The sequence below is a fragment of the Pongo pygmaeus genome, chromosome 11, assembly GCF_028885625.2.
Source record: "Pongo pygmaeus isolate AG05252 chromosome 11, NHGRI_mPonPyg2-v2.0_pri, whole genome shotgun sequence".
Classification (NCBI taxonomy): Eukaryota; Metazoa; Chordata; class Mammalia; order Primates; family Hominidae; genus Pongo; species Pongo pygmaeus.
The window spans coordinates 34,261,913-34,284,878 of record NC_072384.2 but is presented as its reverse complement, the minus strand read 5'-3'; the positions used below and the strand labels follow the sequence as shown (position 1 = coordinate 34,284,878).

At 41.3% G+C, this 22,966-nt stretch overlaps 1 protein-coding gene across 2 annotated transcripts in view; it reads left to right on the top strand.

Moving 5' to 3' along the window:
- MAP3K19 (mitogen-activated protein kinase kinase kinase 19) overlaps positions 1–22,966 on the top strand; it is a 62,336-nt gene that overhangs the window by 24,884 nt on the left and 14,486 nt on the right. The window contains exons 4-9 of one of the 2 annotated variants that reach the window (XM_054477839.1): positions 5,369–5,447; positions 6,386–6,645; positions 13,751–13,794; positions 17,030–19,483; positions 21,460–21,613; positions 21,961–22,105. In XM_054477839.1, the coding sequence (XP_054333814.1) occupies positions 5,369–5,447; positions 6,386–6,645; positions 13,751–13,794; positions 17,030–19,483; positions 21,460–21,613; positions 21,961–22,105 (3,136 nt within the window). The remainder of the gene's footprint in view (positions 1–5,368; positions 5,448–6,385; positions 6,646–13,750; positions 13,795–17,029; positions 19,484–21,459; positions 21,614–21,960; positions 22,106–22,966) is intronic. The other variant, XM_063647397.1, reaches the window with a different exon arrangement.

The following is a 22,966-nucleotide window of genomic DNA, read 5'->3' as shown; positions in this document are numbered from 1 at the left end:
TTACAAAGATAACATTATCATATGGGCTTCCCTCCAATTTCAGAAGGGCTTATTGTAGAAGTTTGAACAACATACACTGGGGCCTATGGGAGGGTAGAGGGAGTGGAGGAGGGAGAGTATCAGGAAGAATAACTAATGGGTACTAGGCTTAATACCTGGGTGATAAAATAATTTGTACAACAAACCCCATGATATACGTTTACTATGGAACAAACCTGCACTTGTACCCCTGAGCTTAACTCCTGCAATAAAAGTTTAAAAAATTATAATAAATAAGTTTGAAAACACAGAAAAAGCCCAAAGGAGAAGAAAAACCACTCATAATATTACCTTTTGGTCCATATCTGAATCAGTGGGTCTAGGCAGCTTGACTGGCCAGAATAGGCAATGCTCTCTGGCTTTTTTATTCCACCTCACTCCAGCTCAGCCAAGCCATTCCCTGTCCCTTTCTTTTTGTCTGATAACGTCCTTTCCCCATTTTCTTCCTCTCAGAATCTTCGAGCAGCTTCAGCGATCGGTTCCCTTCCAGAGCCACACATGTCTCCATCAGCTGTTGTCCCTGAGGGGAAGGTGGCGGGGGGTGTACAAGGCATGAAAGTCCCTAAGTCTCGGTCTTTTATTTACAAGGACGTAAGTCTGGAATCTTCCAGAACACCACCCATTTCAAACATGTTATCCTGTCACACCGTAAGTGCCCTTGCACTTAACAGACCACAAGGTATTTGCAGATTCTCGCCTCAGAACATAGTTGCCACGGCTATCCCATTTGTCTGTCATCTATTCATCCATAACCTTCTTAAAGTAAATGTTTATTTGAACTGCTGCAATTTCTCCCGGGCAATCTTCTGGCTTCTATTTCTAACACTCCAGGGAAGCCGCCCTCTTTGATGCCCGTGTTTCTCATCCCTTCGCATCTCCCAGAAGGCTGCAGCTCTCCCGAGTAGCGTCTCCTCCGGGAGGTGGTGCGATGCTGCCCTCTCCTGGGCAGCTGCCTGCCTTTCTCACGCCCACTGGGAATCTTCCCTCCCCAGGCTGAGGGCCGAGAGTAATCTAGTAACCGTTAAAATTATGAACACCATTAAGCCTGAAAGAGCTAACAGAAAGAAAATAAACCCCGAAACCCTTCAGAACGGTCCTTGCAGTCCTCCTTCGACTTTCGTAGACTTCAAAGCCAAGCTCTTAGAAGCCTAATGGTGTCCCAAGCGCCTTCCAGGAGGTTAAGTATTTCATGTATTCTGCTCAATATGGAGATAACTCACCATTTGGGATGTTAGTCATTCTTTTAAACGTGATTTGCAATATTTTCAGTTTTCATATGGGAGCCATAATACTTATGAGGCATCTCCACTAAGTTATTTCAGTTTTAAGCTTTTAACAACTTGAGTTACAAATCTGGAAGAAGCAATTCTCTTCCTGATAAAATTTCATCTCACAGTTGATAGAGACTTCAGTTGAGCTAGCTACTCTTTCTAATCAGAAATTCTGAAATAAAAGTGTTTTAGATATTATTGTCCATTATATTCATTTTAAATATTGGTTTAAATCTCTTTAAATGGGCCAGGCACTGTGGCTCACGCCTGTAATCCCAGCACTTTGGGAGGCCAAGGTGGGCGGATCACCTGAGGTCAGAAGTTCAAGACCAGCCTGGACAACATGGTGAAACCCCGTTTCTACTAAAAATACAAAATTAGCCAGGTGTGGTGGTGCACATCTGTAATCCCATCTACTTGGGAGGCTGAGGCAGAAGAATCGTTTGAACCCGGGAGGCGGAGGTTGCAGTGAGCTGAGATTGTACCATTGCACTCCAGCCTGGGTGACAGAGTGAGGCTCCATCTCAAAACAAACAAACAAACACTATTTTCTCAGAACATAACAGACACAAATCTTATAGACTAGAAATTGAGCCTATAAATTTACTCTTTTCATGAGTGAACAAGAGAGCCTATTCCCTAAAACTAATGGGCTTAAAAATATTTTAATACAGTATAAATTCATCAGGATTTGTAGTTGCAGGTATACAAGAACCTACTCTTGGTTGGGTTAAAAAGGAAGGGAATTTTGAAAGATATTAGGAAGTTCATATACCATTGAAAAACCAGAGGAGAGGAACACTCTTAGTCTACCCATGCTGCCAAAACAAAATACCATAGACTGGGGGGCTTAAATAGCAGACATTTATTTTCTCACAGTTCTTAAGAACGGGAAGTCCAAGATCAAGATTCTAGCAGGGATGGGTTTCTGGTGAGGGCTCTCTTCTTGGTTGCAGATGGCTGGTCTGTCCCCACATGGTCTTTCCTCTGTGCACACACAGGCAGAGCACAAGTGAGTGAGCTCTCTTCTTAGAAGGACACAAATCCAACTGGATCAGGGCCCCACCCTTGACACCTCATGTAACCTTCATTTCTTCCTTAGAGGCCCCATCTCCAAATAAGCCACACTTGGGGGGTTAGGGCTTCAACATATGAATTTGCGGTGGGGGACACAAACATTCAGAACATCCAGTCCATAACAGGAAGGTCCCAGGTTGGATTGTCAGGAAGAATTCCCATAACTGCATTTCAAAACTGGCTGCTACTGACCCTCAAATCATGCCACGTCTGCCATAACCAGAGAGCCGCTCCCGCTATCAATGTAAGAACCCCCTGCCTCTGCTGGTACCCACATCAGCACACAGCATGCCTGCACCTTATCTTTTTTCATGTAACTCACATGCATCAGTCTCTCAACTAAGCTTTCTGAATCTAGCAGCGCAGGAAGCCGGAAATACAGTTGTTATTTTTTTTTTTTAAGTCTGTGTTGAGCTTCACAATTTAGGAAATCATCAAAACGTGAAGATGGCATCAAAATATTTTGAACCTTCATGCTCGCAATCCAGACAGATATGCACATCCATTTAAATAGAACGAGGACCTCATTGATATATGCACCTATTATGTACCCATGGAAATTTAACAAATAAAATAAAATAAGGAGACCAAACAGGAAAGTAAGGCTTTTCTGGAGAAAATAATTTTTCTTTATTGAAATCAGTTAGGCTGGGCCTGATTTTAAGTCTTTATTTTAATAATGGTTTTGACACTAACAACAACAAATTAATGATCATTTTTCTGACTGGTTATGAATGTCATTTTCACCTCTTCTATAAAGAAAATATATTCGTGGCTATGTTGAAATGTTGCCTTTTAATTTCTCTCTATGGTAATGTTTTCTGATAGGGTTAATTTACCCTCATTATGTGAAAAATGCACTTAGCTAAGAGCAAGTGTTTTGTCTTTACCAGTGACAATGCATCCTCTTCCCTGGCCTACTGGGTAGCTTGAGAGGCCTTATCCACAGCAACGTCAGCAACTCACAGTATTCAAGAGGCAGAACAAAGAGAACATTTGTATGTTTCTAGAGGATTTCAGAATCAGTACATTCTGTAATCTTTTTTTCCAATTTAGGACCAACAATTAGGATGGTGGCCATTAGCTCTTAATATCTTAAAAGGCAGGTATTTCTTACATGTGCTTATTATATCTTTGTTTCTTGGTTTGAAAAAGAAGTCAGCTGATGAACAGACTTCGAAGCACATTAAATTTGTTTGAAAACATTCTGGGTTTATTAATTCTTGACAACTGCAAAAGTACAGTTGTTCTTAAATATGGTTCATGTGAGTACACTCAGTTTTCTAACTTCCACAGCAAAGAACTAAATACATTTAGCTTTTGTGCCAGAACATCCTTTTCACTGACAGTTCAGTTATTAGGAATGTATGCTGTATGTTTTTCTCACTCTAACATGTCAGCTAGGTGTTTGCACTCAAGGATGACTACAAAAATGTTATGAAAGACATCCATCTTCCTTTCAAGTAGGAGAACAACCTTGAGAATGTCATGCAAACTCATTGCTATCAGTTTCTTCGTCTCTGAAATGAAAGGCTTGGGTTAGGTGACCTCTAAGTTCCTTCCAGCTCAGTAATTCCAAGTCTCTCATTTTGTGCTACATAGTGTGGTGATAGGCTCTTTGAAAACTTAAAAAACAATGGACCGTTCCAGGGAAACTTCATTTTTAGACAAGTGTTCCATGCAATTGTATAGTATTAGAAAACATGCAATCAAGTTGTCTCCTTTCAGAAACATTAAGAAAATCAAAGCTAGCTACATTTTTATGGTAGCACAAAACAATATTATTGGATGACAATGATAGTAAACACTATTATCATTTGCCTGATTTTAAACAAAACTTTTCCTTTTGGAATTTTTTACTTTTTTTTTTTTGATGCACTTGTTTCATTAAATGGCACAGGTATAAAAATTGAACAACAAAAATGCTTTCACTATGGTAGTTCCTATGTACTACACAAATATATCCAAAGTCCTTTAAAATAATAAAAATCTACTAATTTAGATAATGATGATAGCTATTAAGCAACTTTCCCAAGGTCACCCAGGAAGTGGCAGAAAAGGGATGTCTGATTCACACCTTAACCTTATCCTCCCTGCGATACTCCTTCCCCAGCCTTCAATTAGTGGAGCTCATACAGCCATTGCTCCTCCAGGCACATGCAGATTGAGTGAATAAATGGCTCTGACACATAAATGGATAGAAATGAATACCGGGGCAAGCACTTGGTCCTCCCAGAAGGACACCCCTCTCTGCTCCCACATCACCACTTGCTTCTATCACAGTGCTTATCTCACTGCATTCTTTATTTTCTTATCAGCTCTACTAGGGTCTCAGCTGCATCTTGTTTATTTCCCTGTTTTCAGCACAAAGCGCTGGGCTTGGCATATCCTTAATAAAAGTTTGTTAAATGGAAAAAAGGAATGAATGAACACACCTTAAAGAACAGGCAATGTTAGAGTAGTTCACACTAGTTTTTTACATAAATTTGCTTAACATCTTATATTGTGAGCAAGCGCGTATTCTATAAGTTGAAACTTTCTGTCTTAAGGGTTATTCTGGGAATTAGTTCATGGAATGAGACAGGAGATGACCAAAATTACAAATACAAGCTAACATCTTTGGTGTTACATAAATTATCTCATTGAATGCTCACAATAGTTCTGGGAGATAGATGTCGTTACGCTTTATAGAAGGTGGTTCTGTTTTCTCCATCCTGAGGACAACATAGTTTGTTATAAAAGTTTATTTTACATCTGTAAAATATTATTATATGGTTTTTTGCTCTTTAAACAAGCATTCATTTAGGATCTATCATATCCTGAACAGGAAAGATACAAAGACGGCTAAACCTCAGCCCCTGATTAACATCCATTTTGTAATCATTAAGAAGAGATTAGCCAAACAGAAATAAAGTACGTCTCCCGCTTTCCGCTGGAATTCATTACTTTCTTCCTTCTACTGCTGTGGTGTGTTTCTACAGGTGTTGAGATCACTGTGACTTTTCCAAGAGATGTGAGTCCTCCCCAAGAAATGAGCCAAGAAGACTTAAAAGAAAAGAAGTAAGGAATATTCTTTGAAGTATCAGATTTGAAATGAAGTATGATGCAATGATGGTCATGTGGCAACCTACATTATTAGTAATTCAATCCATAAAAATGCTTAAAAGTAGAGGTCACAATAAATGGTATGTGGCAGAGGCCAGATCATAAACACTTTGGCTGTGTGGGCCATATGGTCTCTGTTGTAATGATTCAACTCCGCAACTGTCATTTGAATGCAGCCATAGACAACATGTAAACAATGAGTGTGGCTGTGATCCAATTAAAGATATAGAAAAAGGCTGAAGGCCGGAGATGGCCCCCAGGCTGTAGTTTGCTGACCCTACTGCAGGGCAGAGCTACTTAAAATGTGGTTCTGCGGTCCTGTTACTTGTCCATGATGAGGTCAGGACAGGCTGTGAGGGTGACCATTAAAAAAGTTGCAAAGCAATTTGGCAAATAACTTACGTTCATTGATTGGGTAGTGAAACAAATTGAGGCTTATTTTTTGCATGTCTTTTATTTTTCTTCCATTTTTATGGCAATTCATTTATATTTTACAAAAGTATCAGTTCACAATGATTGCAAATTTAAATGCTGGTTCTTCATCAAAGATAGTTTGAGAAACACTGGGCTAGTCAGTGCCTGTGGAGATAAAAGGGTACATCCCCCAGACCTGCCCTTTGTCTCTGATTTCTCTATGCAAGGAAATGGTGATTGGGAAAACGAGACTGAGCTGAAACCTAATCCATCCAAGCGATGGTACAGAGGACTAAGGAGGCCAGGAGGAGTCGGCAGGTGGAGAGGTCTTACCCTCTCAGGATTCAGCCTTTCCTTTCAGCAGCACCATTTGGAAACAGTTCTTCAAACTTTCTAGTGATGTCAGGCTGGACTGAGGACTGGAGTTTCAGAAGATGTGGCAACTGAGTTTTAAATCAAACATTTCCCTCCCCCTTTAGTCAGATAACCTCATCTCATCAAGAATGGGCACAAGCACCTGCAGTTTCTCATCCAAATGAAGTAGAAACGGTGGAGCTTGGGACAAAGACGCTGACCATGCGGCCCTTAGTTTTGCAAAAAGAGGAAAGTTCCAGGGAGCTCTGTGATGTGAACTTGGGCTTTTTGCTGCCAAGATCTTGTTTAGAACCAAACATTTCCAAGTCTGTAACCAGAGAAGATGCTCCTCATTTTCTGAAGGAGCAGCAAAGAAAATCTGAAGGTAAGTTGAACACTGAATTCCACAGTGAGTCCTTTTGGTCAACAAATATTTATGTATTGTGCCAGGCACTGTTCTAAATGCTAGAGATAAAGCAGTAAACATATCAGACAATAACCCCAGCCCTTGTGTAATTTACATTCCTGGGGGTCATGGGGGTGCAGGACAGACAATAAACTAGCAAACAAGTAAAATGAAGGATGGCATAATGTTCCAGCAGAAAGAACACTATATGTGCAAATGTTTATATATTTGTTCAAGGAATAGAAGGCAAATATTTTGAGAATATCTTATTGTTTAGATTATTTCATTGCTTATTTCTGTAAACATTTCAGACATTATTTTGTAAACTATATTTGATAATTTCAGTATCAATATCCTCCTGATTTGCACTATGTTTGGCTTTTTTTCTTGAGTGTTTGAAAATCTTCACTGTGAGCTCATATTTGGTTGATGTTTATCTGTGGGAATCTTGGGGGCCCACGCTGTGGATGCTTTTGGCCAGAAGTATTGAGTTTACTTCTACCAGGTCCCAGGGTCATTATGGACTTGAGCCTACGGTAGCCTTATTCCTGGATCCCCAAGTTAATGTGCAAGTCTAAGAGCCAACTTCCAACTACATTGAGCCCAAGACTCATTTGCTAGATAGCAGCACTGATGCTAGCATTTCACCCTGAGCAACATTGTCTTTGCTACTTGCTTACCACTGTCCTCAACCAACCAGTCAAAACCACCAGGAACAACCTTATAATCCAACAAGTTACATTCATTGATTTCTCACAATGAGGGAGACTGCATGCCAGCGGAGCTGTGACGCATCTTACCAAAAAAAAAAAAAAAGAATAATTATTATGGGATTTTAAGAGAAGGGTACATTTTAAGTGAAATTTAAATGAAGCAGTGCTTACTTTTTTTTTTTTTTTTTTTGAGACAGAGTCTCGCTCTGTCGCCAGGCTGGAGCACAGTGGTGCAATCTCAGCTCACCGCAACCTCTGCCTCCTGGGTTCAAGCAATTCTCATGCCTCAGCCTCCCAAGTAGCTGGGACTACAGGCACATGCCACCATGCCCAGCTAATTTTTGTATTTTTAGTACAGATGGGGTTTCACCACGTTGGCCAGGATGGTCTCGATCTCTTGACCTCGTGATCCTCCCACCTTGGCCTCCCACAGTGCTGGGATTACAGGTGTGAGCCACTGCGCCTGGCCTAAATTTTTTTTTATTTTCTTATGCTAAAATGTGTGTAACATAAAATTGACCATTTTAATCGTTTTCAAGTGTACAGTTCAGTGGCATTTAAGTACATTGACATTGTTGTGTGACCATCACAACTATTCATCCCCAGAACATTTTCTTCTTGCAAAACTGAAACTCTGTGCCCATTAAACAATAACTCTCTATTTCCCACTCTCCCAAAGCCTCTGGCAACCACTATTCTATTTTCTGTCTCAATACGAATTTGAGCATTCTAGGTCTTTTATAGAAATGGAATCATGCAATATTTGTCCTGTGACTGGCTTGTTTCATTTGGCATAATGGTGAAGCAGTGTTTTGATGGGCTGTATGTAAAATAGTTCATAAGAAATCTGGACTGTGAAGTGGACCTAGACTCTTGTTCCTTGAAATTTACAAAGTTAGTTCCCAAATCTTGATAGCATTTTTTTGTTTTTTGTTTGTTTGTTGGTTGGTTGGTTGGTTTGAGACACGTTCTGGCTGTGTTGCCCAGGCTGGAGTGCAGTGGCATGATCTTGGCTCACTGCAACCTCTGCCTCCTGGGGCTCAAGCGATCCTCCCACCTCAGCCTCTTGGGTAGCTGGGACTACAGGTGCATGCCACCATGCCTGGCTAATTTTGTTTGTTTGTTTGTTTGTTTTTTGGTACAGATGGGGTTTCACCATATTGCCCAGGCTGTTACTGAACTCCTGGGCTAAAGTGATCCTCCCATCTTGGCCTCCCAAAGTGCTGGGATTACAGGCGTGAGCCACCGTGTTCAGCTTCAACAGCCTCTTTCAGCCTCATATCTTGCCACTCTTCCTTAGCAGCATGTTAAACTTTAGCACACTAAATGTCCTCTATTCCCTAAACATGCATGTGAATATTTGCACCTACTGTTCTTTCTGCTGGAGCATTATGCCATCCTTCAGGTTTTGTCTTAGAAACCCCTTTCTCTGGAAAGTCTTCTTGAACTTCCCAAGACTGGATGAGTTGCCATTTCTTTGTTCCGCTATAGGATCCTGACCTTACCTGCAACATAGCACTAATCAAGCATAATTGTCACTGTTTGTTTATGCAAGAATCATTCAACCTCCAAGCACTTGGCATCATACCTGGCACATAGCCATTACAAATGCACTTTTAATTAATAATAACAATAATCAGGTCCAGGGCAGCATTTTGGGAGGCCAAGGCGGGCGGATCACTTGAAGTCTCAAAAAGAAAAAAAGAAATAAGAAGTACCAGCTGTGCACAGGTACATGCCTGAAACCCCAGCACTTTGGGAGGCTGAGGCAGGAGCACTGCTTGAGGCCAGGAGTTTGAGACCAACCTGGGCAACATAGGCAGACTCCACCTCTAAAAAAACTACATATATAAAAATAAATTTTAAAAATTAGGTGGCTGTGGTGGTGCACACCTATAGGCTCAGCTACTCGGGAGGCTGAGGTGGGAGGATTGCTTGATTCCAGGAGGCCAAGGCTGCAGTGGATGATGACTAGTCCATTGCACTCCAGCCTGGGTGACAGACCTCATCTCTTAAAAAAAAAAAAAGTACAACTAGTGCAAGACTTTCTTCTAGTGTGTACTTTCATATTGCTAAATATCATGTTTAGAATGGTATTTATTGGTTGTTCAGTTTGGGCTTCATCTATTAAGATTTATTACTTTTACATTACTTGCCTCACACACAAGCAATGCTCAATTTTCCCAATCTTTGTGTCTATTTTTTTAAAATCAATGTTCAATGTCTCTGTTATTATGACTAGGTAAAATATTATTTGCAGCTGAGCTCCATAGTGTTGTTGATTACATTTCCTCTCCTTTTAGACATTGCATTTATCTCAGCATTAGTAATAACCACTTCATTTCTTTATTTGCTTACTTTTTGTATATCTGTTACTAATTCATCCCATCCTGTGTATTGCACCTATAAAACAAATCTCAATACAGGTGATTAGATATCAGGCAATCCGTTGGTTCCTTTTGTTTTTGGAGACATTGCTCCTGGACCCTCCTGGCCTCCAGTTTTACTCTATACCATCTGCTCTCTGGATCTACTGCCCAGCCGCCCATCTGAGATTCCCTTCGTGTCATCCTGGGAATTCCCTTGCCTCCTTGCTGTGTTGAATCCCTGTGTACTGGATATGTGGCTTAATCTTCCTTTCCTTACTTTTTTTTTTTTTTTTGAGACAGAGTCTGACTCTGTCACCCATGCTTGGAGTGCAATGGCACGATCTCAGCTCACTGCAACCTCCATCTTCTGGGCTGAAGCCATTCTCCCTCTTCAGCCTCCTGAGTAGCTGGGACTACAGGCATGCACCACCAGGCCCAGCTACTTTAAAAAAATTTCTTTGGTAGCGATGGGGTCTCACTATATTGCCCAGGCTGGTCTTGAACTCCTGGGCTCAAGTGATCTACCACCTCGGCTTCCCAAAGTGTTGGGATTACAGGCTTGAGCCACCTTGCCTGGCTTCCTTGCTTTACTTAATCCTCATTTACTAGGGCATATTTCCCAGCAGCTTCTTGAGAAAGGGTACACGGAGAATATGAATGATAGAGTTGTTTGTTGTCTCTAATTCTTCTGAGCTCTTTTCTTTCTTTCAGTTTCATCTGTTCTCTGTATGTTCATATTGGAGCATTTCCTCACATATCAGTTGAATTTGTATCTAAAAGAGTTTCACTAAAAAGTTCTGTATGTTTGAGTGAGCTTGTTGAATGGGCCTCAAAGGAGTTGAATAGGTGGAGAACTGGATGATTGATAGAGGGATTCCCAAGTGTCAGCTTGTATAGATCAATGGACCTTTTCTCTCGGCTAGTTTTCCCCAGAGAGATAATCCAAGCACATGCCTGTATGTTATGAGACTGGAGGCAACATTCTTGGCACTGAATAGGGTTCATATTTCAGTGTGTAGACTCTTCTTTATCCTCATATTTTCACTCCAGCACCCCATTTCTGCTCCCAGCCATACCCAGCTCCTTAGCATCTTTGTTTCAAGCCCTCCAGGGAGTAAACTTCCAGCCATCTGCCAGGAAAGGAGAAGAGTAACTCCTCATAGGGGACAGGGCAGGGAATCCAGTACTTATTCCAGCACAGACTTATGAGCACCCTCTCGTTTCAGTCTTGCCTGCATCCCTGTCTTCGGAGGTACCTTCAGTTCCCATTCCTTTCTGAGATTCTTATTTCTGGTTGGGCTCTCCCCTTGCAAGCATTGGGCAGAACACAGAAAGCTGACAACTCAATCAGTTATTATTCGTCCGTATGGTTTTCTCTGTCCAAAATGTTGATATTGCTCATCTGTTGTTTTATCATTTGGGTGTTTTTATTTTTTGTCCTTATTTACACGTTTTTAAATTCCTTTGCTGTGATTTTAGTGTGATTCATGGAGGGATTGGAGAAAAGCTTGTACATTCAATCTGCCATTTTTAATTGGAACTCTGTACTTATTTTATTTTATTTACTTTTTTGGAGATAGGGTCTCGCTCTGTTGCCCATGCTGGAGTGCAGTGGTACAAACATGGCTCACTGCAGCCTCGATATTCCAGGCTTAAGCGATTCTCCACCACAGCCTCCTGAGTAGCTGGGACTACAGGTGCATGCCCCCACACCTGGCTACTTTTAACATTTTTTGTAGAGATGGGGTCTCGCTATGTTGCTCAGGGTGGTCTCTACACATTTTTAAAAGGCTTTGACACATGTTATCAAATTACCTACCAGAAAGATCTTGCCTCTACATTCCCACCAAAAGTTTTTATCCCACATAATTCCTGACCAATACTGGATAATACCTATTCAAATATTTATAAGAATACTTGAAAGCGTTTTTTTTAAAAATTCAGGATGCTATCCATATGTACCCAACTATAAATTATATTCAGTTGTATTTCTAGATTAACTTCTAACATCTTTTCAATAGAAAACCTCAACCTCTAGAATGCAGCCTCTGGGAGCAAAGAGCAAAGATCTGTCTTTCCTGCCCACAACTATAAATTGCCATCTTCTGGGACAGTGTTGGCCACTCAGCAGGCACTCAGTAAATAATTGTTGAGTAAATGCATTAAGAATGAAGGGGGGTGCCGTGGCCAGCTGTGTCCAAAGGGAATGCCTGTGCCCCCTCCTGTTGCCTGTTGGGGGTCCTCTTCTTAGGTGACTTGTTTTTCACCTGGGATTGGCTTTTCTACTGTGTTAAATCTTAGAGGTCTTTTTCTCTCTGTGTGAAACTTCAGAATGACAGCCTGAGGCTGAAATGGACCTACAGACATTTGTTTGACCCTCACAACATTGAAAAACAAGGGAGGAGAGGCCCAGGCCCAGCGGCTCACACCTGGAATCCCAGAACTTTGGGAGGCCAAGGAAGGAGGATTGTTGGAACCTAGGAGTTTGAGACCAGCCTGGGCAATATAGTAAGACCCTGTCTATACAAAAAATTAAAAATATAAAAATTTTAAATAAATAAGCAAGGGTGGGGGAAGGAGATTTCACATAAAACCTGCAGCTTGGGCCAGGCACGGTGGCTCACACCTGTAATCCCAGCACTTTGGGAGGCCGAGGCTGGTGGATCATGAGGTCAAGTGTTCGAGACCAGCCTAGCCAACATAGTGAAACCCCGTCTCTACTAAAAAAAAAAAAAAATACACAAAAAATTAGTCGGGCATGGTGGCAGGCGCCTGTAATCCCAGCTTCTTGGGAGGCTGAGGCAGAAGAATTACTTGAACCCAGGAGGTGGAGGTTGCAGTGAGCTGAGATCATGCCACTGTTCTCCAGCCTGGGCGACAGAGCGAGACCCCGTCTCAAAGAAAAAAAAAAATCTGCAGCTCTCTGGCTTCTTTTGGAAGATCTAGCAGGGCTGGATTATCCATCTAGGTTGGATAACATGACTGAGAGCTGGGTAATGATGCCCCTTTACTTGGGCATATGATCTCGATTTACTGCTGTGACTTCCTGTCCCACATCATCCGTTTCTGTGACCTGTTTTGACCTTGGAGACACTGGAGCTTTTGGCTTCAGCTTTAGAAAGTCCAAACTATGCAGAAGTGGTGGTGGTGGTGGTTCATGGGGTTTTGGGGATCATTCTGACTTTTTGGTAAGAAGAGAACAACTTCTAGGTTTTATACTACCTAGTAAGTCCCATCTCATTCCCTAGGTAAGCCTTCCTCACACTCAGCTTTCAGAGTTTATGGTCGATCTAGTTTAAACAACCGTTGGGAAACACTTACACGATAATATTTTCATATTTGTGCACAGTTCAGGCTTTCTAAGCAAAAAACACTAGGAAACTAAGTTAAAAGATGACTGAATGGCAAAAACGCCTCCGAAGTAAGTGTATTGCTCCAGAGAAATTTAGAGACTGATTTTCCCAAAAGCTGTTTGCTTATATTCTAGGGTAATAAAACATAGAGTCACCTTTCTCCTGGAGGCATTTGCTTACAATTCATAGTAAAGTTCTCTCTTTCTCTGGAGGGAAAGATGGGCTAAAGTGCCACCCACCCAATACACCCCCTGAGTCTCATCATTCCAGGGCTCCCTCCTGTGATGCAGCTCTGCCAGCTGTGCAGGTCCACACCTGGCTCTCATCACGTTGCCCTGTGAGGAACTGGGTTGTGGGGAAGTGGCATTACAATGTTCTGTGAGTGATAAATGGTCTGCTCTCTGGTCTAGAGATCTCAGGTTTTCTGTTAGAATAGAGATATAAATATAAAACAGCAACCCCTGCTAGTGGCAGCAGCCTGAAGTTTTGTGTAATGATTCCATCTCTGTGTGAATTCCACAGGGGAAACCTCCAATTTCTACAACTTTTCCTCAGACTCCTTAGCATCTGTATTATCCATCCCCAGACTCTGGCTTGAGACTGTTTTCTCTCTACTACTAAGAATATCCAGTTTTTTTTCTTGTTGTAGAATTTTCGACCTCTCATATGAAGTACAGTGGCCGAAGCATCGAGGTAAGATTAGTGCTAGCATTTTTGACTTGAGAATTAAAACCAAAAAACTCTATCAACTAATTTAGAACCAAATCCTCAGCAATTACAGTTGACCCTTTAACAATGCAGGGGGTAGGGTCACTGATGTCCCCAACACAGTCAAAAATCCACACATAAGCTTTGATTCCCCCAAAACTTAGCTACTAATAGCCTACCGGTTGTTTTGTTTTGTTTTGTTTTGTTTTTTTGAGACAGAGTCTCGCTCTGTCACCCAGGCTAGAGTGCAGTGGCACAATCTCGGCTCACTGCAAGCTCCGCCTCCCAGGTTCACGCCATTCTCCTGCCTCAGCCTCCCGAGTAGCTGGGACTACAGGTGCCCGCCACTACGCCCAGCTAATTTTTTGTATTTTTAGTACAGACAGGGTTTCTCTGTGTTAGCCAGGATGGTCTCGATCTCCTGACCTCGTGATCTGCCTGCCTCGGCCTCCCAAAGTGCTGGGTGTTCTGTTTTGTTTTGTTTAGAGACAGGGTCTCGCTTTGTTGGCCACGTTCGTCTTGAACTCCTGGCCTCAAACAATACTCCCCCTTAGCCTCCCAAAGTGCTAGGGTTACAGATGTCAGCCACCACACCTGGCTGCAGTAGCCTACTGTTGACCAGAGCCTTATAGATAACATAAACAGTTGATTAACACACATTTTGTGTTATATGTATTATATGCTGTATTCTTATAATAAAGCCAAGAAAATAAAATGTTATTAAGAAAATCATAAGGGGCCAGTTGTGGTGGCTCACGCCTGTAATCCCAGCACTTTGGGAGGCCAAGGCGGGTGGTTCACAAGGTCAAGAGATCGAAACCATCCTGGCCAACATGGTGAAACTCCGTCTCTACTAAAAATACAAAACATTAGCTGGGCATGGTGGTGGGTGCCTGTAGTCCTAGCTACTCGGGAGGCTGAGGTAGGAGAATTGCTTGAACCTGGGAGGCGGAGGTTGCAGTGACCTGACATCATGCCACCGGACTCCAGCCTGGCAACAGAGCAAGACTCCGTCTCAAAAACAAAACAAAAAAACAAACAAACAAAAAAACAGAAAAAGAAAATCATAAGGAAGAGAAAATATATTTACTCTTCATTAAGTGGAAGTGGATCACCATAAAGGTCTTCATCCTCATTGTCTTCATGTTGAATAGGCTGAGGAGGAGGAGGAACAGGAGGGCTTGGTCGTGCTGTCACAGAGATAGCAGAGGAGGAAGAAAATCCACATATAAGTGGACTTGCGCAGTTTAAAGCTGTGTTGTTCAAGGGTCAACTGTATTTCTTGGAAAAACAACAACTCACATATAGTTCCTAGAGTAGCAAATCATTCCTGGGAAAATTATGCCTTGCCATGTGCAGTGCTTTTCTGGAGTGTTTCTGTTCTTTACATAATGAGCTGAGTAGCTCCCTTAGACATTTTTTTTTTTTTTTTTTTTTGAGACAGAGTCTCACTCTGTTGCCCAGGCTGGAGTGCAGTGGTGCAATCTCAGCTCACTGCAACCACCACCTCCTGGGTTCAAGCGTTTCTCCTGCCTCAGCCTCCGGAGTAGCTGGGATTACAGGCACCTGCCACCACGCCCAGCTAATTTTTGTATTTTTAGTAGAGATGGGGTTTCACCATGTTGGTCAGGTGGGTCTCGAACTCCTGACCTCGAGTGATCCGACTGCCTTGGCCTCCCAAAGTGCTGGGATTACAGGCATGAGCCACTGCGCCTGGCCAGACATATCTTAATTTGTCTTCTTTCAACCTATCTAGAAATTAGGCAATTCTTTTTTTCCCCCAGTGGTGGAAAGATTTTCCTAGTTGTCTAATTTATAAGTTTTTGGAAAGATATTTGCAATTCTTAGTTTCTCAACTACCTGACCCTTCTTTTCCTATGAGCCTTTGAGAAATACTTATGCATAGGTACTGCTTAGCATTGTAAAAAGGAGTTTATTGACCTAAAAAATTGTAATGGCCGTAACTAGGCAGATGGTTAAGCATTGGTTGAATCTGCCTTTATTTCCTAAGTCATTTTTGAGAAATGAGGAAAATCATCTAGACAGTCAAACTGGGGCCTACACTACATCTCTTCTACTTTTAATGCCTAAGTTTCTAGAGTCAGGTTCCATTTCCTTCCTTCTTACACACAGGTGGCAATAGAATGAAAATTCAACATATATTTCTCAATTACTACCCATGACCCATGCCTATAAATATTGTGATATAAACAGGTATTGAATCTGTATACACAGGAAAAGACCACAATGAAAAGAAGCATAAAGTTAAGGAGTTTATAGCTTACCACCCACAAAGTTTAATATTATACATTGGGTTACACTGACCTCTTCAGGATGATAATAAAAACTAGCTTAGTTTGAAACTAGAGGGCAAAGGAGAAAGGAAAGCCATCCATTTTCCTGTCATCCACAAAAACGAAATTTTGTACATTTTATTCACAAACCAATTCAGCAAAACGATGGTAAGTAGTTGTGTTTCAGATACGAATTCTGAGTTAGTCAATAACTGATAATTTTTGAGGTATTTTAACAGCAATTTTAAACTGTTCTCAGTGGGATTTCAAAAATTTTAAATCAATTCTATGGAAAGTAAAAAGAAAAAAGAAGAGAAATAAAATGCTTCTTATCTTAAATTTTTACCATTTACATTATAGGGCCTTCATTTAAAAATATATAACCATGAATATTTACATCTATAATCATCCTGGTTTTAAAACGTGTTGTTTTAAATTGGTTCAAAAAAAAAATGTTGGGAATGAGGTTTTAGTTTTAAAAATTGTGATCTTTCCAGGCATAGTGGCTCATGCCTGTAATTCAGCATTTTGGGAGGCAGAAGTGGGAGGATTGCTTGAGGCCAGGGGTTTGAGACCAGCCTGGGCAACATAGAGAGACCTCGTCTCTACTAAAATTTAAACATTAGCCGAGCATAGCGGCACACGCCTGTAGTCCCAGCTACTCGGGAGGCTGAGGTGGGAGGATCGCTTGAGCCCAGGAAGTCAAGGCTGCAGTGAGCTGTGATTACGCCACTGCACCCCAGCCTGGGTGACAGAGTGAGATCTTGTCTCAAGAAGAAAAAAAAGAATTGTGATCTCCAGGATAGCTTTGAACTTTAAAAGCCTTCCTTAAGAGGATATTATAATCTCTTTAGACTACTTTAAACGAGTTAGCGTGGTATTTATATATGTTTCTGCATTCATAGCTTTTTCTGTCTTCGTTTTAGTTCCTTCTGCCACCACTGTCACTCTTGCCCACGCGATCTGGTGTCCTTACTATCCCCCAAAATCACAAGTTTCCAAAAGAAAAAGAAAGAAACATTCCAAGCCTCACATCTTTTGTGCCTAAGCTCTCAGTGTCTGTTCGTCAATCTGATGAGCTTAGCCCATCAAACAAGCCGCCGGGAGCCCTAGTTAAGTTGTTGATGGATCCGACTCTCAGGTCTTCTGATGGCTTCATTTGGTCAAGAAACATGTGCTCTTTCCCTAAGACTAACCATCACAGACAATGCCTGGAGATGGAGGAGGACTGGAAATCCAAGGAAATAGAAGAATGTAACAAAATTGAAACCACTCACTTTGAAAAAGGGCAGTCTTTGGTGTCTTTTGAGAATTTGAAGGAAGGCAATATTCCTGCAAATAGGGAAGAGGATATTGACTGCCATGGTAGTAAAACGCGAAAACCTGAAGAAGAGAACTCTCAATATCTTTCATCAAGAAAGAATGAGAGTTCAGTAGCCAAAAACTATGAAGAAGATCCAGAAATAGTATGTACCATTCCAAGCAAGTTCCAAGAAACCCAGCATTCAGAAATAACTCCAAGCCAGGATGAAGAGATGAGAAATAATAAAGCTGCTTCAAAAAGAGCTTCATTACATAAAAATGAAGCAATGGAACCAAACGATATTTTAGAAGAGTGTACTGTACTTAAAAGCTTGTCCAGTGTAGTCTTTGATGACCCCATTGATAAACTCCCAGAAGGTCATAGCAGCATGGAGACAAACATAAAAATATCAATAGCAGAAAGAGCCAAACCAGAAATGAATGGGATGGTGCCTCTTATCCACATCACCTTCCCTGTGGATGGAAGCCCCAAGGAACCAGTGATAGGCAAACCAAGCCTCCAAAAAAGAAAGGGAACCTTTCATAACAACCATAATGTCAACATACCTGTACACCAAGAAAATGACAAACATAAGATGAATTCCCATAGGAGTAAGTTGGATTCAAAGACCAAGACAAGTAAGAAGACACCTCAGAATTTCGTGATTCCTATTGAAGGTCCCGTTAAGCCTACCATGCATAAAACCAGCATAAAAACACAGATTTTCCCGGCTTTGGGACTTGTTGACCCCAGGCCTTGGCAATTGCCCAGGTTTCAAAAGAAAATGCCACAGTTAGCAAAGAAGCAATCAACTCACTGGACTCAGAAACCTAAAAAGCAATCATTTCCTTGCATCTGTAAAAATCCAGGAATACAAAAGTCATGTGTTCCTCTCTCTGTTCAACCGACAGAGCCAAGACTAAATTACCTAGATCTTAAGTATAGTGATATGTTCAAAGAAATCAATTCAACTGCTAATGGACCTGGAATCTATGAAATGTTTGGGACCCCTGTTTATTGTCATGTGCGAGAGACTGAAAGGGATGAAAACAAGTATCACCATGAGATATGTTCGGCTCCATCAGGCAGACGTATCACCAATAAATGTCGATCTTCACACAGTGAGAGGAAGAGCAATATCAGAACAAGACTTTCTCAGAAAAAAACACATATGAAACCCCCAAAGACTTCATTTGGCATTAAACAAGAGCACAAAGTCTTAATTTCTAAAGAAAAGCGTTCCAAGGCTATACATAGCAACCTACATGACATTGAAAATGGTGATGGTATTTCAGAACCAGACTGGCAGATAAAGTCTTCAGGAAATGAGTTTATATCTTCCAAAGATGAAATTCATCCCATGACCTTGGCTCAGACACCTGAGCAGTCCATGAAACAGAATGAATTCCCTCCTGTCTCAGATTTATCCATTGTTGAAGAAGTTTCTATGGAAGAGTCTACTGGTGATAGAGACATTTCTAACAATCAAATACTCACCACAAGCCTCAGAGATCTACAAGAACTTGAAGAGCTACATCACCAGATCCCATTTATCCCTTCAGAAAACAGCTGGGCAGTGCCCAGTGAGAAGAATTCTAACAAGTATGTACAGCAAGAAAAGCAGAATACAGCATCTCTTAGTAAAGCAAATGCCAGCCAAATTTTAACTAATGATCTAGAGTTTGATAGTGTTTCAGATCAGTCTAAAACACTTACAAATTTCTGTTTCCAAGAAAAACAAGAAAGTGCGTCTTCCCAGACATATCAATATTGGGTACATTATTTGGATCATGATAGTTTAGCAAATAAGTCAATCACCTATCAAATGTTTGGAAAAACCTTAAGTGGCACAAATTCAATTTCCCAAGAAATTCTGGACCCTGTAAATAATGAAGAATTGACAGATGAACTATTAGGTTGTCTAGCTGCAGAATTATTAGCTCTTGATGAGAAAGATAACAACTCTTGCCAAAAAATGGCAAATGAAACAGATCCTGAAAACCTAAATCTTGTCCTCAGTCGGAGAGGAAGTACCCCAAAAGAAATGGGTGGAGAGACAACAAATGTCAAAAGACAGGTTGGTATAATTCGAATCCGAGATTCATTGGGGTGGGAAGGACCTCAGAGACAATCTGGTTCAAACCCCTTATTTTCAAACAGGAATTATAAACCCTAAACAATTAAATAGTTTCTTCAAAGTCTCACTGTTTGATCACAAGGTTGGAATTCAGGTCCTCTGACCCCCAGGCTAAGATGTTTTCATTATGTTGCCTCCCTTCTGGAATTTAGCTAGCTTCACATTGCAATGAAATCAGTTTGGTTAAATTAACTTAGCAAAACCATTCAAATAGGTCAGTATTTTATTCAATGATGACATTTTCAATCAACAGCATATCATTTCCAACTATCATCAGTTAGATAATTACAGGCAAGACATTGCTCTAGGTATGTGAGATAGAAGGAATGAATGTGGCTCACCATTTTGTTCATATGAAGACATGAAATGTACATTTCTCAGAGCCCCTACACCTGAGCATTTGCTCTCAGATGATTCACGACTTTAACGCAAAATTATTATTGGTGCCTACTGTGTTTCTGGCAGTGGGTCAAGAACTAGGACCATAGTGCTGTACCAGACTCAGCCATTGCTCTCATGGAAGTGTAAGCAAAAATCCTGAAATAAGATTTTTAAAAATTTTGTTTGGCACGGGAGTGGGCATGGAGTGGGGAAGAAGATCAACAGATAGTCGAGTTTTCTTTGTTATCGTTTTCACTAAAGTACACGAGCCTCCCAAACTGAAATTTTAAAGACAGAAACAGTAGGTAAGCTGAAACATTATTTATTGAACACTAACTCAGGTTATACTACACTATATCCACACTATATCAGGATCAGGAATAATTTGTTTGTTTGAGACGGAGTCTTGCTCTATTGCCCAGGCTGGAGTGCAGTGGCGCGATCTCAGCTCACTGCAACCTCTGCCTCCTGGGTTCAAGCGATTCTCCTGCCTCAGCCTCCCGAGTACCTGGGATTACAGGCGCTTGCCACCATGCCTAGATAATTTTTGTACTTTTAGTAGAGACAGGATTTCACCATCTTGGCCAGGCTGGTCTTGGCACTCCTGACCTCGTGATCCACCTGCCTCGGCCTCCCAAAGTGCTGGGATTACAGGCATGAGCCATTGCACCCAGCCAGGAATAATTATTTTAAATAGTTGGTCAGAAAAACATACAAGGTAAATTATTATCCCGTAGCTTCCTGGACTGTTTGCTAGAGATACTAGTCTGACTTCCTGCAAATCTGGCTTGTGGATGGTAAACTGGCTTCCTGGTTTGGTTACTGCAGATAATGGGTTGATTTCCTGGGTTGGTTGCTGTACATTGTAGGTCAGAGTTCTATTTTTATGTATGATCTGGCCATTGTTGTTTTGTATATTATCTCTCAGTACGTATGTGTATGTATATATGTGATATATATGTGTGCATGTATGTTTATGGATTATATATCATTTATGTTTATGTGTGTGTACATTTGTGTGAACACATATATGAATATGTGTGTATGAGTTTGTGTGTCTCTATGTGTGTGTTCAGCTCTGTGTATGTTTCTCTTTCTGAACTTGTCTGTGTTTAGGAGCAAGTTGACCGTGATCATGGGAATTTTGAGGAGAGAGTTGAGTTTAGGGGGCTGAGGAGATGGCACACACTAACATATTCTGTCATGATAGGGACCTCGTGAAATATCATTCTCAAAAGACAGTGGTTAGTAGCTGCAGGCCTATGTGGGGCCTGAAATGAACAGGCCTAAGATCTCCTCCTATAGAATATACAGAGCAAGATGTGGTTTTAAAATGTGTATAATTAACAAGGCTGAAGTTCCAACTAAGATACACTATGTGGTCATTTGGGGGAATGATGTGTCTCTAGAAGTTACCTGTAAGAGTGGCCACAGACAGGAACATTTGAAAAGAAGACTTTACTCTCACCCCTTTCTCTCCATCCCAGTGACTACTTGGTTTAATGGTCATCTTTCCTTTTGTCTCATTCTTCCAGAGGCATAATAGTGGGCTCAGGATATATGACAGGGAGGAGAAATTTCTCATCTCAAATGAAAAGAAGATATTTTCTGAAAATAGTTTAAAGTCTGAAGAACCTATCCTATGGACCAAGGGTGAGATTCTTGGAAAGGGAGCCTACGGCACAGTAAGTTAAACTGGAAACTTGAAATCAGCACTCCCCACCCCTCCACAGTCCCTCCCTCCACCCCACCTGCTCCCCCAGTCATCCTCCCTGCTTCCTCTGGCAAGCACTCTTTTACTTAGAACTCTTTCAATTGGAAGTAACAGAAAATCCAACCACTGAGGGAAAGGACAGTTACTGCTTTATCCTGCTGTAAGGTCTGGAATAGGTCTGGCTCTGGGCCCAGGTGGCTTCAGGGATCAGACAATGTCATCAGGATCTGGTCTCTCTCTCTCTTTGCCTAGCTTTTTCTCAGGCACATATGGTGATACAATGGCCACTGCATTTCTAGCCTCTCATCCTCCCGGGTTCAAGTCCAATGGGAAAGAAATATCTTCCTTCAACAGCTGAATATGTTACTGGAAGTTTGGAGAATCATTGCTAGATGGCAAAAACAAAAGATGTTCCTTACATTTTGTGAACTGCCTAAGAGATCTTGGGGGGTGGGCGATGAAGAGAGGTGGGTACAAACATATAGTCAGATAGAAGAAATAAATTCTAGTGTTTGATAACACAGTAGGGTGACTATAGTTAACAACAATATATTGTGTATTTCCAATTAGCTAGAAGATTGAAATACCCCCAACACAAAGAAAATGACAAATGTTTGAGGTGATGGATGTCCTAAACACACTGTCTTGATCATTACACATTCTATGCATGTATTAATATATCACATGTACCTCTTAAATATGTACAAACATTATATATTTAAACCCTAGCACTTTAGATAGTTATTTACATAGACGAGTAAAGAAAAGGCTGGCCCCCAAATAAGACTTGTGCTGTCTCCAGATGGGGACATTTCAGAAATCAGTGAGAAGACAGGAAGACACAAAACCACTGAGATTACATCACAAGGGTGATTTCCAGGGCCTGTCTCCTTCTCACTCCAGAGAGCTTGGGAGCTGAACTAGCTCTATTTTACATATTATCAGGAGCTTTTCCAAACCACTATCTCATGTAGTCATCATAGAAAACTGGGAGGCAGGCCAGGTGTGGTGGCTCTCACCTGTAATCCCAGAACTTTGGGAGGCCAAGGTGAGTGGATCACTTGAGGTCAGGAGTTCGAGACTAGACTGGCCATATGGTAAAACCCCGTCTCTACTAAAAATACAAAAATTAGCCAGGTGTGGTGGCACATACCTGTAATCCCAGCTACTCAGGAGGCTGAGGCATGAGAATTGCTTGAAACCAGGGGGCAGAGGTTGCAGTGAGCCCAGATCACACCACTGCACTCCAGCCTGGGCGACAGAGCGAGACCCTGTCTCCAAAAAAAAAAAAAAGAAAAAAGTCTATGAGGCAGACTGGGCAACATAGA